Source organism: Pinus tabuliformis, chromosome 1_2 (assembly GCF_031772625.1).
Source record: "Pinus tabuliformis cultivar Carrire ecotype Pingquan chromosome 1_2, CPIR1, whole genome shotgun sequence".
NCBI lineage: Eukaryota > Viridiplantae > Streptophyta > Pinopsida > Pinales > Pinaceae > Pinus > Pinus tabuliformis.
In genome coordinates, this window is record NC_142298.1 from 71,669,128 (window position 1) to 71,683,404 (window position 14,277).

Consider the following 14,277-nt stretch of genomic DNA (forward strand, 5'->3'; position numbering starts at 1 on the left):
GTCCTTCTTCAAATATGTACAGATTATTTGGAGTTCTTTTGCCTTTGATCACTGTTTTACCTGTATCAAGATCACGAACAAGACATCCATTTGATTTGAATATCACCTCGGTTCTTTTATCACACATCTGGCTGACACTTAGAAGATTATGCTTCAATCCATCAACATACAAAACATTTCCAGCCTTGACCTTTTCTTTTAACTGAGCAATGCCTTTTCCTTTTATAGTTGCAGGAGTATCATTTCCAAAAGAAACTTTCTTTCCTTTTTCTAGAGCAGAATATGACTCAAGTTTTTCTTTATCACCTGTCATATGCTTCGAACATCCACTGTCAATGTATCATAGATTTTCCTGTCCCTCTGCATAAAATGCTATCCCACATCTTTTTGTTTGTGGTTCCTTTATTCTCCATGTTTTGGTGCTTGAGGCTTGTTCCTTTTTCTGTTGAAACCTGCTCCTGCATTCAGAATCTTCATGACCAAAGTTATTGCAAATAGAACATTCAACTTCATTTTCAAGAGCCGAAAAGTTGTTATAGGTCATTTTTGTAATCCCGGTCATACTTCTTTGTTTTTGAGCTTCTCTAGTCATGATTGTTTTATATGCAACACATTGAGCTGCTTTGTGACCAAAGTTATGACAAGAGAAACATTGTCCATTGAAGAAACTTCTGCGGTTATCAAATCTACCGGCCAAGTGATTGTAATCTCTATTGTCATTCATTCTTGAACCAAATTGAGAAGATTTTACCTGTGGCTGGTTGTAGCTTTTGTTCACTCTTAAGACAGATTGCCCCTGATAGTCTTTGTTTGCAATTCATCCCTGCTTTACCTGATAGTCTCCATTGTGCTTTTGCTCATTCCTTTTTGCTGCATCAAGATAACTTTTTGAAGTGGATGCTTGAGAAGTTTCTCCATTATAGCCCATACCTGTCTTGTTTAGAGGAGAACGCTGTATATTGATAATCTCATCCAGAGTTTCAGATCCTTTGACAAACTTAAGATTAATAGCTTTTGTTTTCTCAATCTCTTTTCTAAGAGCAACAATTTCACCTTCTAATTTTTCAAGATGTTTTTCCTTTTCATCAATTTGAAATTGTAGAGTATCAATGATCATATTCTTTTCTTCTATACATCTCTTGAGTCTAGTAATTTCTTCAAAAAGGTTATCCACATCTATAGCATCCATATAATCATCATCTTCAAATGCCATTAACAGTTTATATTCATTACCTTGTTCATCTTCATCACTATTTGATAGACCATCACTATCTTCATGAGTGTAGTAGCTTTTCTTATTTGCACCCTGTTTCTTGTTCCATCTAGCAGGTTCCTTTCCTTTATCCTTATAAGGACATTTTGCAGCATAATGACCTACTCTTCCACAAGAAAAACATTTAAAAGGTAACTTACCTCTGAACCTTCCAGAACCCCTTTGAAGATTTCTGACAAAATTTGATTCTTCTTCTTCTTCTTCTTCTGGTACGTGACTTGCTTCATAATAATCTCCTTTGCCTGACGCCTTGAAAGCAGCTTCTCTTCTGTCTGATGGACCTCCCTTTCTCATTTCATAAGCAGTTAGAATTCCATGTAGCTGAGACATAGTAAGAATTCGTAGATTTTCCTTTTCTTCTATTGCAGATACTTTAGATTCAAACTTGGGGGACAATGATCTTAGAACCTTTTCAACCACAATAGCCTCTTTTATTTCTTCACCCAAATTTTTCATGCAATTTACAATCTCATCAACCCGAAGAAAATAGTTAGCCACACTTTCATCATTATACATCCTGAGATTCTCATACTGAATCCTGAGAGTTTGAAGTTTAGCACGCTTTACCTGTTCATCTCCTTCGTAGCTTAAGACAATCTTGTCCCATATTTCTTTTGCGGATTTATATTGCATAACCTTTATGAATTCTGCTTGAGATAAGCATCCCAGCAAAGTATTGATTGCTTTAGCATTTGTTTCATATTTCTTCTTTTCGGCCGCATCTGTAGGTGTAGCTGAAGGAAAAGCGTAGCCTGTATCTATGATATCCCAAACTTCTGTACCAAGAGATTGAAGATAGGCAATAACTCTTACCTTCGAATAATTGAAGTTTGTCCCATCAAAAATTGGTGGCCTGATTGATGCTTCCCTCTCATAGTTGCTCATGATGAATGATCTTCCTTCAAGCGATCAAGCTTCTCCGAAGGACCTGCTCTGATACCAATTGTTGGAAATAATACTGAGAGGGGGGGTGAATCAGTATTATCAAGTTCTTTTAATAAATCTTCCTTATTTATTTTTTGAATTATTTTTGCATGTCAGTACCATAAAATAATGAGCATGAACAAAGAAAACAGATAGTCACACCAAAGAACACAAGATGTAAGGTGGAAACCCGATGTGGGTGAAAACCACCTGCTGCAATATGTCTCTATATTCTTTCAAATTAGAAACTCCTTTTATAATGGTTTTGTACTGGTGCAGTTCTTTACGAGTACGCAGGCTGCAACATGCAGAGAGCTACAACTCTCTCTCGTTTTCCAGTCTCTCCTGGAAGGGAGCTACAACCCCCTACTTCTTTTCTTACAAGGACCACTTTTCATAAATTTTCAAACTAGATCCATAAACATCAAATGATCATCAAGTATAAGAAAATCACCCAGTCAACTGTAGTAACCAGATCAACAATAATAGAACTAAACCCAGAGCACCTTATCAACAGAAAAGTACAGCCAAACAAAAGGTCTTAAGACAGATACGCAGTTTTTCTTTCTCTGGTCTGCGTGCGTACGCACTTCACCTTCTGCTCCCCTGCGTATACCCGCAGATACCCTTCTGCCGCACTGCGTGTCCACGCACTGTTTCTTCAACCGCGCTACGTACTGTTACTGTAGGTACGCACCCAGAGACACTATCGCGCCGCGTACTGTTACTGTAGGTACGCACCCAGAAATACTATCGCGCCGCGTACCATTACTGAAACCACGCACTCAAGGATACTATCGCGCCGCGCACTTTAGCTGTGTGTACGCACCTGAACCTCTGTCTCTCTGCGTACCCACGCAGTTCTCCTTCTTCTGTTCTGCGTACCCACGCAGCTCTCCTGTTTCTGCCCTGCGTACCCACGCAGCTGTACCGTCAAACACCTGCGTACTTCTGATTAGGGCCGAATTGGCAGTCCACCAGTGTGGCACAGTTAGTCGGATGCCCAGATCTGATCATGCGCTCGAGAGATCACCCTTCACAGATTCGCTTTCCACTTCTCTTACATATAGATCAAGCTTTTAACCCAATATTTCAGATCTTAAGATATTCAATTGCAAAAGATACTTAGCCAAGTGATCTCCTTTGCTTTATATAGGCAAGCTCCTCCTAAAATCATGGATCAATACCACGAGCCAAAACCATAATAACACAAATACCGTCGGCTAACTACCAAGGGTTAAACATAAGAAACCCCTCGTGTGCTTTTCTCTGCCTTGAAGTGAGTGCACTGGGGGTACGCACCTCCTGAACGGCTGATCTGCGTGTCTGGCCGCGGTCCCTTCACAATGTACCTGCGGGTACGCATCTTCTAAACTGTTCTCCTGCACACTTCTTAATTTTCAACAAATTGAGAGCCTTGCCACGGGTGTTGCCTTCAAGTACAACATCTGTAAATAATGCCAACACTCTCTCCCTCTCTCCTCCTCTCTCTCCCCCTATCCCTCTCTCTCTCTCTCTCCAACCCTGTCACTATCTCCCTCCCTCTCTCCTTATCTAGAGTCTCCCCCTCCATCTTCGTGTCTCCCTCTTTCTCTCTTCACTCATCCTCTCCTCTCTCCCTCACTTTATCTCCATTTCTCCCTTGTCACTCCCTTTGTTTCTCCACATCTATCACTCTATGTCTTTGTTCTTCCCTCTCATATAGATCTGGAGTTAATATATATCCTAATATATTAATATATATTTTAATATAACAAATTTAATATTATATTAATCTAAAATGATTAATTTTTTAATATTAATATCAAATTTCATAATAACAACAATAACAATAACATTATTATTATTATTTTTAATATTAATATTATATTTACTAATGTGTTTACACTACATATAACAAAACTTACATCAAATTAATATTTTGATGTATTACAACTTTGTCTTGGAAATATTTTGTCTTTAAAAGTTTTAATATATCCACAAGAGATGGTTTTTCCTTTTAAAGATTTATCATACACAAATTTAATAAAAGAAATATTAAAAAATTTTGGAGCCATTTTATATAAAACTTAGAGGATTTTTGATCTTTGTGTTGAATTAATATTTTTCCTTTGATTTATGAAAGGGTATTGGTTTTAGTAAAATAATAAAGGTGTTTAAATTTTTACATAAGTATTAAAACTTTTTGTTGAAGGTAAATTTATGATCCATTCAAATTCAAGGAACTCTTCAAGGCATGGTTTTGTTTAGGTCGACATTATTTTTTGAGGACGAACATACTTACACATCACTCCCATATTAGGTTGTAGAATGTGCCTGACGCAATTATATTTTCAAGTATACCTCAATATTATTTAATTCTACACATTGAAATATTTTATTTGTAACTCACACTGGTTTTTTTAATTATTAATATTTTAAAATAAAACATTAATTTTATATTAACAATAGAATGAATTACACATTTCCATCTTCTTACTCTTATTGCAAAATAATTGATTTTTTTTTACTTGGGAACTTAAAATATTTTATTATTAACACACACATGAAATTGACATTAAAATAAATTAGTTACCATGGATATTCAAACAATTTATATAGCTTTTGTATTGAAATATTTTTATTAAGTATAAGAAATATGCATCTCCTCAAAATGAAAATATAAATTTGTTTGTTTGTTTTATTTTGATATAAATTAAGTTGTTTTAGATGAACACTAAAATATTTTACTTATTATAGAGAGTGAGTAAAATATTTTTACCACATTTTTTTTATATTATGTTATAATACTTTTAACTAAAATTATCTAAACATATATACTAATTTTTGCTTTTAAATTATAAGTCAAATTGTTTTTTTTTTCTTTTTTTTTTTCATTTAAAAAATATCTTGTTCTTATTTCAAAAAAGACATGCCAACTTGAAGTTGATCATAGAAGGAATTAAACATCTCCTTCATACTATGCTCTAGAAAAAGGAACGAAGATCAAGCTTTGTCACCACACTCTTCACAATTTTGAACCACAATAATTCCTTTACATCACTTCAATTCCTACCATTCTTTGTAGATCGTTCCTTTATACTATAAATATATATACATTTAAATGAACATATTGTGTAAATTCATATGTTTTTTTTTAATCTTGTTTTTTTGTTTGCCAAGTATACTATAAATAGATATACATATAAATGAACATATTGTGTGAATTCATATGAATTTTTTTTAATTTGTTTTTTTGTTTGCTAGGTAATGTGAGTTGATTGACACTCCTAATTTGTGGCGAGTAATTGTGCTACCAAGTGGCATTTAAGCCATCAAAATCACCCAGGGATCGCACCCAACCCTTACACTGACCCTTAACATGACTAAATTTTCACCGTGGTGTTTTACACACATAGCCTTTACATCATAGAGTGCCTTACTAAAATACCATATTACTATCTACTCTACACCCTATAAAAAAAATCTTATTATTTTTTTAATTTCATACCCACTCTAATTAACTATAGATACACATCACACTTATAATAAATATTTTTTGTTCGTTAAACTATTTTACCATATTCATTACTTTTTCTTTGACTTAGTATGTATTCACCCAATACAACCCTCATCGCAGTTTTCTTGACTAAGTATTTATTCACATAATACAACCCTCATCATACCTGCCCATTGTAGTGCTTAGTGCAACATAAATAACTGGCCCAATCAATTTCCTGTGGATTGAAGAGACTACACATATTGGATAACACACTACGCATCTGGATAACTAATCCTACCTTGATCTCAGTCAATAAAAACGAATAGACCGCTATCACATAATTTATATGATTTACTGATAATTAAAACAATTAAACAATCCCTACCCTAACAAACTATTGTAGATTAGTGGCATTAAGAGAAAGGTAAAATTGTATTCGTCATACCTCAATTGTTCTATTGCACATGAGATCGTACATAATTCCGCATGATAAGTATAGATGGTCGATAATGTTACCTTGAAATTATCGTCGAGAATTGCATATATTGCATAGATGGTCATAATGTTACGTTGAAATTATTTGAATGACATTGCAAATGCAAAAAGCACATTTGCGATAGGGCTCTTTTCCTCTTATTGCGCAGTTGCATGGTCATTTTCTCTTTTCTTTTTTATATTTTTTAAAATTTTGTACAAATTTTTGGTTCAGCTACTGTAAAGAAAATACACGAGGGATGCCAACTGTATACTGAATTACAGAGTATATAAATGTTCTGTGACATATTTAGAGTCTAGCGTCTTTTTGATAATTCTAAGATATCTTTATAGTTATGGCAGAGAAATTGTAATTTCACAATTGTTGCAAATTGTAATCTACAGTTCTCCTGTATGTATGTAGAATATTTTCTATCCAATGTAGTCATGTTGTGGATTCCCCAGGGCTTATAAGGACGATTTGTCCTTCATAATTATATACTGTTTTAACATAATATAAAATAAACGGTTTTTTCTTCCAATAAATCTATATACTTTTGAATAAATATGTAAAATCTATATACTTTTGAATAAATATGTAATAAGATTTTAGTTATGGAGATTTATTCAATTTTATTATGTGATTATTAACTTGTGAATAAGTATTACAATAATATTTAGCCAAATTCATAAAACCATAATTATTTATACGACATTTTTTTTAATTAGTCTAGCCCTAAAGGAGAATATAGTTCACTCGGTGGAGTTCCTATTGCTAAGTACTTCGTCAAATTCATAAAACTATAATTATTTATATGACATTTTTTTAATTACTCTAGCTCTAAGGGATAATAGAGTTCATTTGGTCAAATTCCTATTGCTAAGTACCTCGCCTATCAGGAGGTTACGGGGTCATATCTCCTCGACACTCTTGGGGTTAAGCCTTACTAATTTGGCCTTTCTGGTTGATCTACCTGGATTTTCCAAGGTCAATTTAATTAAAATAACAGTGTATAAGAAAAATCTGAATCTTTGATTTATGAGTAAAAGAAATATTCTAAAATTATGTGGAAGTTAAATCTCTGACTTCACTTCAAATCTGAATCTTTGATTTATGAGTAAAAAAAATATTCTAAAATTATGTGGAAGTTAAATCTCTACCTTCACTTCACTTCACTTCACTAAATTATGTGGAGGTTAAATCTCTAACTTCACTTCAAATCTGAATCTTTGATTTATGAGTAAAAGGAAGTTAAATCTCTAACTTCACTTCAAATCTGAATCTTTGATTTATGAGTAAAAGGAAGTTAAATCTCTAACTTCACTTCACTCCACTTCATAATTTTAACTTCACTTCACTTCATAATTTTAAAAGCAAGCTTGATTTCCAAAAAAACTTCATAATTTTAAAACCTTGATTCGCCAAAAAAATTTCAAAATCTCTAAGTATATTAGCAATACAACTGGTAATGATACAGTTTAAAACCCATAAGGTCACCGTGGTCGAACCCACTGCAGACAGGGGTGCGCGTCCAAACAGCAAAATCCTGAGACGCAAACACCATAATTCAAGAGCTTAGTTTTAAGGTAGTAATTTTCAGCGTCCAGAGCTTTCCATGAAAGCTAATGGTATGTGCAGGAGAAGCCTAAGGCAACTGCAGTTGTCAGCACAAGGGGTCTCATGTTTGCTCAATCCCACAGAACTCAGTGTTAGGAGATCGTGGCCTTGTTAATTTACAGAGGTCAAGCTTATGTATTTACTTTTCAGATTTTGACCTTGAGCACCATAGTTCATGTGGACGGTATTTTCCTCAACCCAGGGATAGGGATGTAACACTGATCTTTTTTGGTGTGAAAAACAAGAGGGCATATACAAGTGTGAATATCATTAGGTTGGTCATTTATTCGTTTCTTTATTTCTTCTAATTGGATTGTTGCAGCTTTGTTTTGCAGTGATTATATTCATCTCTTTGCTCATCTTCTTCATATATAACATTTTCCATTGTGTAGCCAGGTTAGTCCGAATGGTTGAGTGCTCTGAGCTTCAAACACAAGGTTTTATAGTCTATCCCAAGCGGACTGCCTCTGTCACGTGCCTCACAAGTAACTTATTACTTCAATGCCGACAAATTTATACTGGCACCATCCACAAAATGTGGGGAATTTTTGTGGGGAAATGAAAGAGGTTTCCCATTAAGTTTTCCTCTAAAGAAACATTGTTCATTGTAGCCTTCTCAACTTCCTTTCCTGGGTGGTCATTGCTTTGTTGTTGTCATTAATTTCTTCATGTTTTCCACCCTCTTCTCTGCACCAGAATGCCTCAAGGGCCATTCTTCTTCTTGTTTAATTCCTTCCTGCTGTGAAGTCACCAACATCTACCTTGAGACATGGCAAGGTGGCACTGTTTTGCTGCTGATGGGTTCTACTCCTATAATATGACAAGGGTTTATGGGTTGAATAATTTTCGTAAGACCTAGATAACTACTCAAAACTTCTCAATTTGTGGATAATTACCTAGGTTCAATCTTTCCATATTCAGGCATATCTACTGTTCTCTTCATCCATTTCAGCACACCTTGTTTAATTTTGAATTGTGCTCCTCCGTCGTTTCTGTAGCAGAAAAGTAGATTCGTTCTCTCCTAATTTTGGAAATTGCAGTTCGGTCGTTTGCATTGAGCAATAATAATGTGCAGCAGATCTTTATACTGAATTTCAAGGGTTGGGTGTCCTCTTCGAGCGAAGGTTCGACCTTCTACTGAAGTATGGAAAGAACAGTAAAAGGTGATGTTCTGATCCCGATTGTTACGGACCTGCTAAATTAAATATATTGGAGTTGTTTACTGAGGCAGCAAATTTGCCTGGAGAGCCAAAACTGGCTGGAATCTGGCTATTATTTTTTCTAAAAAATCTGATGGTAGGAGTGTTTGAATCTTGTTTTTGATGGTGGAAATAGATTCAGCACCATGAAAAACCCAAAATCTAACTTGATAATTTTAATTGGGATTTCCAAAAAATTTCGCCAGATTTTACCAAAATCATACCGGAATTTCCATGGTTTTCTGAGGAAATTTGCTGCATCTTTAGACTACGCCAAATATATTAGCATAAAAAATGTACAAAAATATATTGAATAAATCTTTATTATGTACATGTGCTAATCAAGGAACATATATCAACTGAAGATCTAGTTAAGTACTGGCATATATTGTAAATGAAACTATATGTTTTTAACTCCATGAGGAACAATGAAGTAGTATGATCTTGTTTACTGCTGAGGATTTACTGACAGGATGTTACCTAATCTCAGCCACTATTAAGTGTCTATCACATGTGTCAGTGCGGCTAGAAGCAGCTTAATCCATCACCATTCGCAATTTTACTAATTCTGTTATACTTGCTTCGTACTTGTACTTGCATTGATCAAGTTCCACCATTGTTGTACTGAGGTCATCTAATACATAGCTTTTTCAGCACTCATAAAGGATGTGGAGTTACTTTCTTTGTAATTTGTAGCGTTGTTTATAAACGAATGCAAAACAATGTGAAGTGTATTATGCCTTGATAGGTGGCAAGAAGAATGTCAATCAAGGCTACTTTACAAGAATGTCAAACACTTTCCTTTGCAGCTGATTCATTTAGTAGAGATAGCAAATATCTTTTGATAACATATGGTGCGTTAAAAAGGCATTGTGACTATCATGTATCTAGCATTGGGGTCTCGGACCAACTTATGCTGTAATTACAAGTTTTCAGTTGATAAATTATTGTGAAATAAAAAAGGTAAATTGCTCAAAAACAATACCCAATCATTTAATTTTTTTAGAAGATGTTAATGGCAATGATACTCGCATTGACATTTGTAAGAGATTGCAAGTCTGATGAGAATGGTGAAGCCCCATCTGCTTTTGCTTGACAGACCTGTAATGTATCTAGCAGACAGAACAGGTTACAGAGGCAATAAGATTGCACCAAATGGCTGAGAAGAATCGAATCTATTGGACCGTTGGCTAGCCATTTTTGAACATTACAAATATAATTAAAGATTTAATTGCAAAGGTGCAATTCATATAGCTTTCTCATTTTTTCTTAATAGGACATTATCATAGTCATTTACCATGATGGAAACAAAAAAAGGTTAAGTAATATCTTTTTCCGTATCAAGTACACCAGAGTGTTGTTTGACTATGAAAGAATGGGGGACTACTTAATTTGCCACAAAAGGTCCATTACAAGAAAAGTATCTCTAGTTTTGCTTTACTGCAGAAGCTTACAAATTTTTCATCTGCAAACCTTTTGAGGCGCAGTCTACACCACCTTCTATCACGTGAGTGCAGCTACAGATTCACTAGCATGCAAATGCCAACCGGTTGATCCATGTGGGTATTTAGTAACTTGATGCTCCTGACCTGAAAAAAAGAATTCGTAGGACAACTCATAAACTTACAAGAATAACGCATGAACACATTAAATACAGGAGCAAACCCTCGTGGAATCAGCAACACAGCTCTATACATGGACAGCTTGTATTATGTCTCTGGAGCAGACTAGTAAATTACATAAGGAATCAGTTCATTGGAGCATTTCTGCTTTAGAGACCTGGATGTGACTGGAAAAAGGTCTTGAAAAATCGATGAGCCAGCTTGGCCTGATCTCCAAAATGGATGATGATTCAAAAGAACTATATATTAACTATATTTTCCTGCATTAGCCCATTTAGCAGCCTCAATCTGCACTGCCCCTAGGTGGTAAGACTCCGATCACTATAATTTCTGATTGAGGAGGCCGGAGTTCGTAGGGCACCGACATGATGCCATGGCCCATGTTGCACTATATATGTCACCTGTAAACAATAAAAACATTACTATCTTTCACCAAACTTTCACTGCTTATTGAACGAGAGTATGACACTGCTTGCATTATATTAAGTGTTACAGGTATTGTCAGCAATTCAATATTATTTTTTAGAACTCATTTTGAAGTTTGAAGCATACATCGGATGAACCTTGCAATTAAAGTAATACCAAGAATTTATAAGCTTGCTTAACCTTCATTTGAAAATGTTCACTCTCACTAAGCTTCTGAAAATTTTTATTTGAGAAGTGAGCATTGATTACTTTCAACGAGGGATTGAGATCTAATCAATGAAAGACTTGTGTTGCAGTCACCCAAAGTGAGATTATCAGAGAAATAAAAGCTGCACGAACTGTTATAATGTATTCTCAAGAAATTGGATTGTGGTTAGACGAAAAAAGTGATATTCTTATCCAGTATAGAATTAAAAAAGTAAATTTAAATTCGAAACAGAAGATTATTTCTTTTGAGATCGATGCAGGATGGTAAAATCAGGAGCTTGCTAATGTTAAAAAACTTAAAATATCTAGGTCATACATGTTGCTCTTTTGAATCATTTAGCATGCGTCTATCTGCTGCTTTCGCCTACTGTTTATGTTATTTCCCCAATTTCTGATTTAATCAGAGTAAGATGGCACACCTGCTACCTTCTCGATAATAATTTTCATTTTGTGTTATGCTCTGTTGGTGTGAAGTGCATCCGTAACATGTACACAATGATGCATTACATATTTTTCTAGATCTTTGCAAATTCAGTCATAACAGATTCCGCAAGAATCATATCCATGAGATAGTAGGATATATAAACTTCACGCATAAGGTCTTGAGGAGCGTGCCAAACTAAGTTTCCTTGGACATATATATATATATATATATCGAAATGTGAGGTACTATACCATACATTCTTTGAAACCATGTTATAGAATCCATCAAAGCGCTCATTTGTTTTTCAACACTAAACAAAGGGGCATCCATACAATCTGTAGAATTCTCCACTAATTGTTGATGTTTGTCGCTCGAATAGGTACTTTTGCATAGGCCTAAGTGTCTAGGCATGCAAGAAGTCACCAAAAATCTCCTTAGGATGCTTGCTCATGTGTGAGCAAGTTGCTGTTGTAACTTAGCCTAAGTTAGAGTACATAATTAATTATGTTGGCTAATTGACTTGAAGAAACTTAGGAAAAGTAAAGCAATTTACTTTAATGATTATGTTTTAATCTCAACTGATGATTTCAAGCAAGGCGAGATTTAATCTCGGCTGCCAATCACTTTGGAGATTAGGGTTAGTGATTTAGCTTAATGTAAAGTTATAAAAACAAGGTTAAGGAGAGGATAAAAACACACCATAAAACGGCGCTAGCCATTGAAAGAGAGATTTTCTCAAGTCAAGAGTTGATACTCTAGTGTGCCAGGTTTGAAGAAGTGCAGAAGTGCAACATTGGAGATCCAGATCAACTGAGGAGATTGGGGGACAAATCTAGGGCCTGATTTGTTGGATCAGATCCAATGTATGTTGTAACTGTAATTTTTCTCATTCGGGCCGTTATCCCAAGTGGAGGGATCAAGTAGGATTTGAGTTATTAATGAAAAACTATTGATTGGGAAAAAATTGTTTGTCACTTGTGATTGAGATTGGTGTAATTTTCACTATCGCTAATTGTGTTAAGAACTTAATCGTGCATTTATTCAATAGAAATATAATATGTTAGGTAAAATAAAGTGCCGCATGCGAGGTTTAACTAAAATTTAACATAGTATTAGAGCCCAAAATTTTGAAACCATTCTCTAAATCACGCAGGAAAGCCAAGTTTGTACATGGTTCGTAGGGCCAATTTTGGTTGCGATCTTTCATATGTTGGTACTTGGCAATTTTTTATTATGGAGAGTCCCACTAGTCATTAACAAATTGTTAGAAATTTTTCTATAAAGGCTAGGCTTTCCTCATTTGTAATGTTTTTGTTGTCAATTGAGACATAATAAAGAGTTCATATTTTGCAAACCCTTGTGTAATTCTTTTGTACATTGGTGGAGTTGTTTTTATTGATTTTTAAAGGATCTTCTAATTTGATAATTACTTCTTATGATTTCTTATGTTAATCTTTATTGTGTTCACCATCATCATAAAACAATTGCCCAAAAGATCTTCAATAGTAGAACAAAAATGACAGTAGGATCATAGAGACAACCAAACACATGAGACAAAAAAATTTCTTGGGAAAACCTACTTGGGAGAAAAACCAAACAATCTTTTCCTTAGAAAAATTATTCAATTCAATAAGAGATACAATATAATCTTCCAGTAAAAAACAAAGTCACTGACCACAAACATACCCAAGTCAAACTTGGTCAACTAGAGACAAATTCAGCCTCCTGAAATTGTGGCCTGTTGCCTCAAAAATCAGTCTGTTGTTGCCTCAAAGATTAGGTTTGCCTCTAAGTTGCACGAAACGGGGAAATGGGTACGAGTTTCCAAAACAAGCACGGGTACGAAACATGACCACCCCAAATTTTGGAAACGGGGAAACACGATATATATATATATATTAGAATTTAGGACATTTAACAAATGTTATGTGCAATCATAAAGCATACATGATACATTATAATTTATTACATTTAAATTTTAAAGTTTAAAAATTATGATTAAATTTACATCGCATTTATTCATGAATGATTGATCCGGATTTAAACAGGAACGCAACAAATTACAGATATAACCATAAATACAAAGATGCAGTAGAAATAACACTTCATTTCATTAATATCAAATACTGAAATATGCTTACAAACAGAATGAAAATAAGACTAGCTTGGGCGATGGTAGCTTATCTTTGAGAAGAGGTGTGGCGGCTACATGCCTTTGAACTGCGTTACAATGAGACTCAAGGGCCTTTTTATTATTGAACAATAAGAGCAAACCCTAAACAACCAAAACCCTAACTCGAAGAGATGTAATACTAGGAGTTTATGGGCCCCATTGGGGTGAGTTGGACAACCAACTTCCCGGGGTCCCGACTTGGTCATATTATCTCTTTTTGATGCGCATGATAACCCGTTGGAAAGATCTCTCCAAGGGTTACGACGAAAAAGACAATTTTAGACAAAAAAACATTGGCGGTAGATTGCCAAAAAACGTCATTTAGGGCCTCAAAATGGCTCCAAAAGTTTAGGACTTGAAAAACTGCTAAAAATAGTAAACTGTACTACAATTAAGGAAACTGAAAAACTGAAAGAAACAATGGTGGTGGTCCAAGTGGAATTGGTGGGTGACCAC

General features: G+C 34.8%; 1 protein-coding gene across 1 annotated transcript in view; it reads right to left on the reverse strand.

Annotated features, from left to right (window-relative positions):
• Positions 1–10,273: 10,273 nt before the first annotated feature.
• LOC149204474 (uncharacterized) overlaps positions 10,274–14,277 on the reverse strand; it is a 325,325-nt gene continuing 321,321 nt past the window's right edge. Inside the window, exon 12 of the mRNA XM_089397135.1 lies at positions 10,274–10,992. Coding sequence (XP_089253261.1) covers positions 10,891–10,992 — 102 coding nt within the window. The 3' untranslated portion in view covers positions 10,274–10,890. The remainder of the gene's footprint in view (positions 10,993–14,277) is intronic.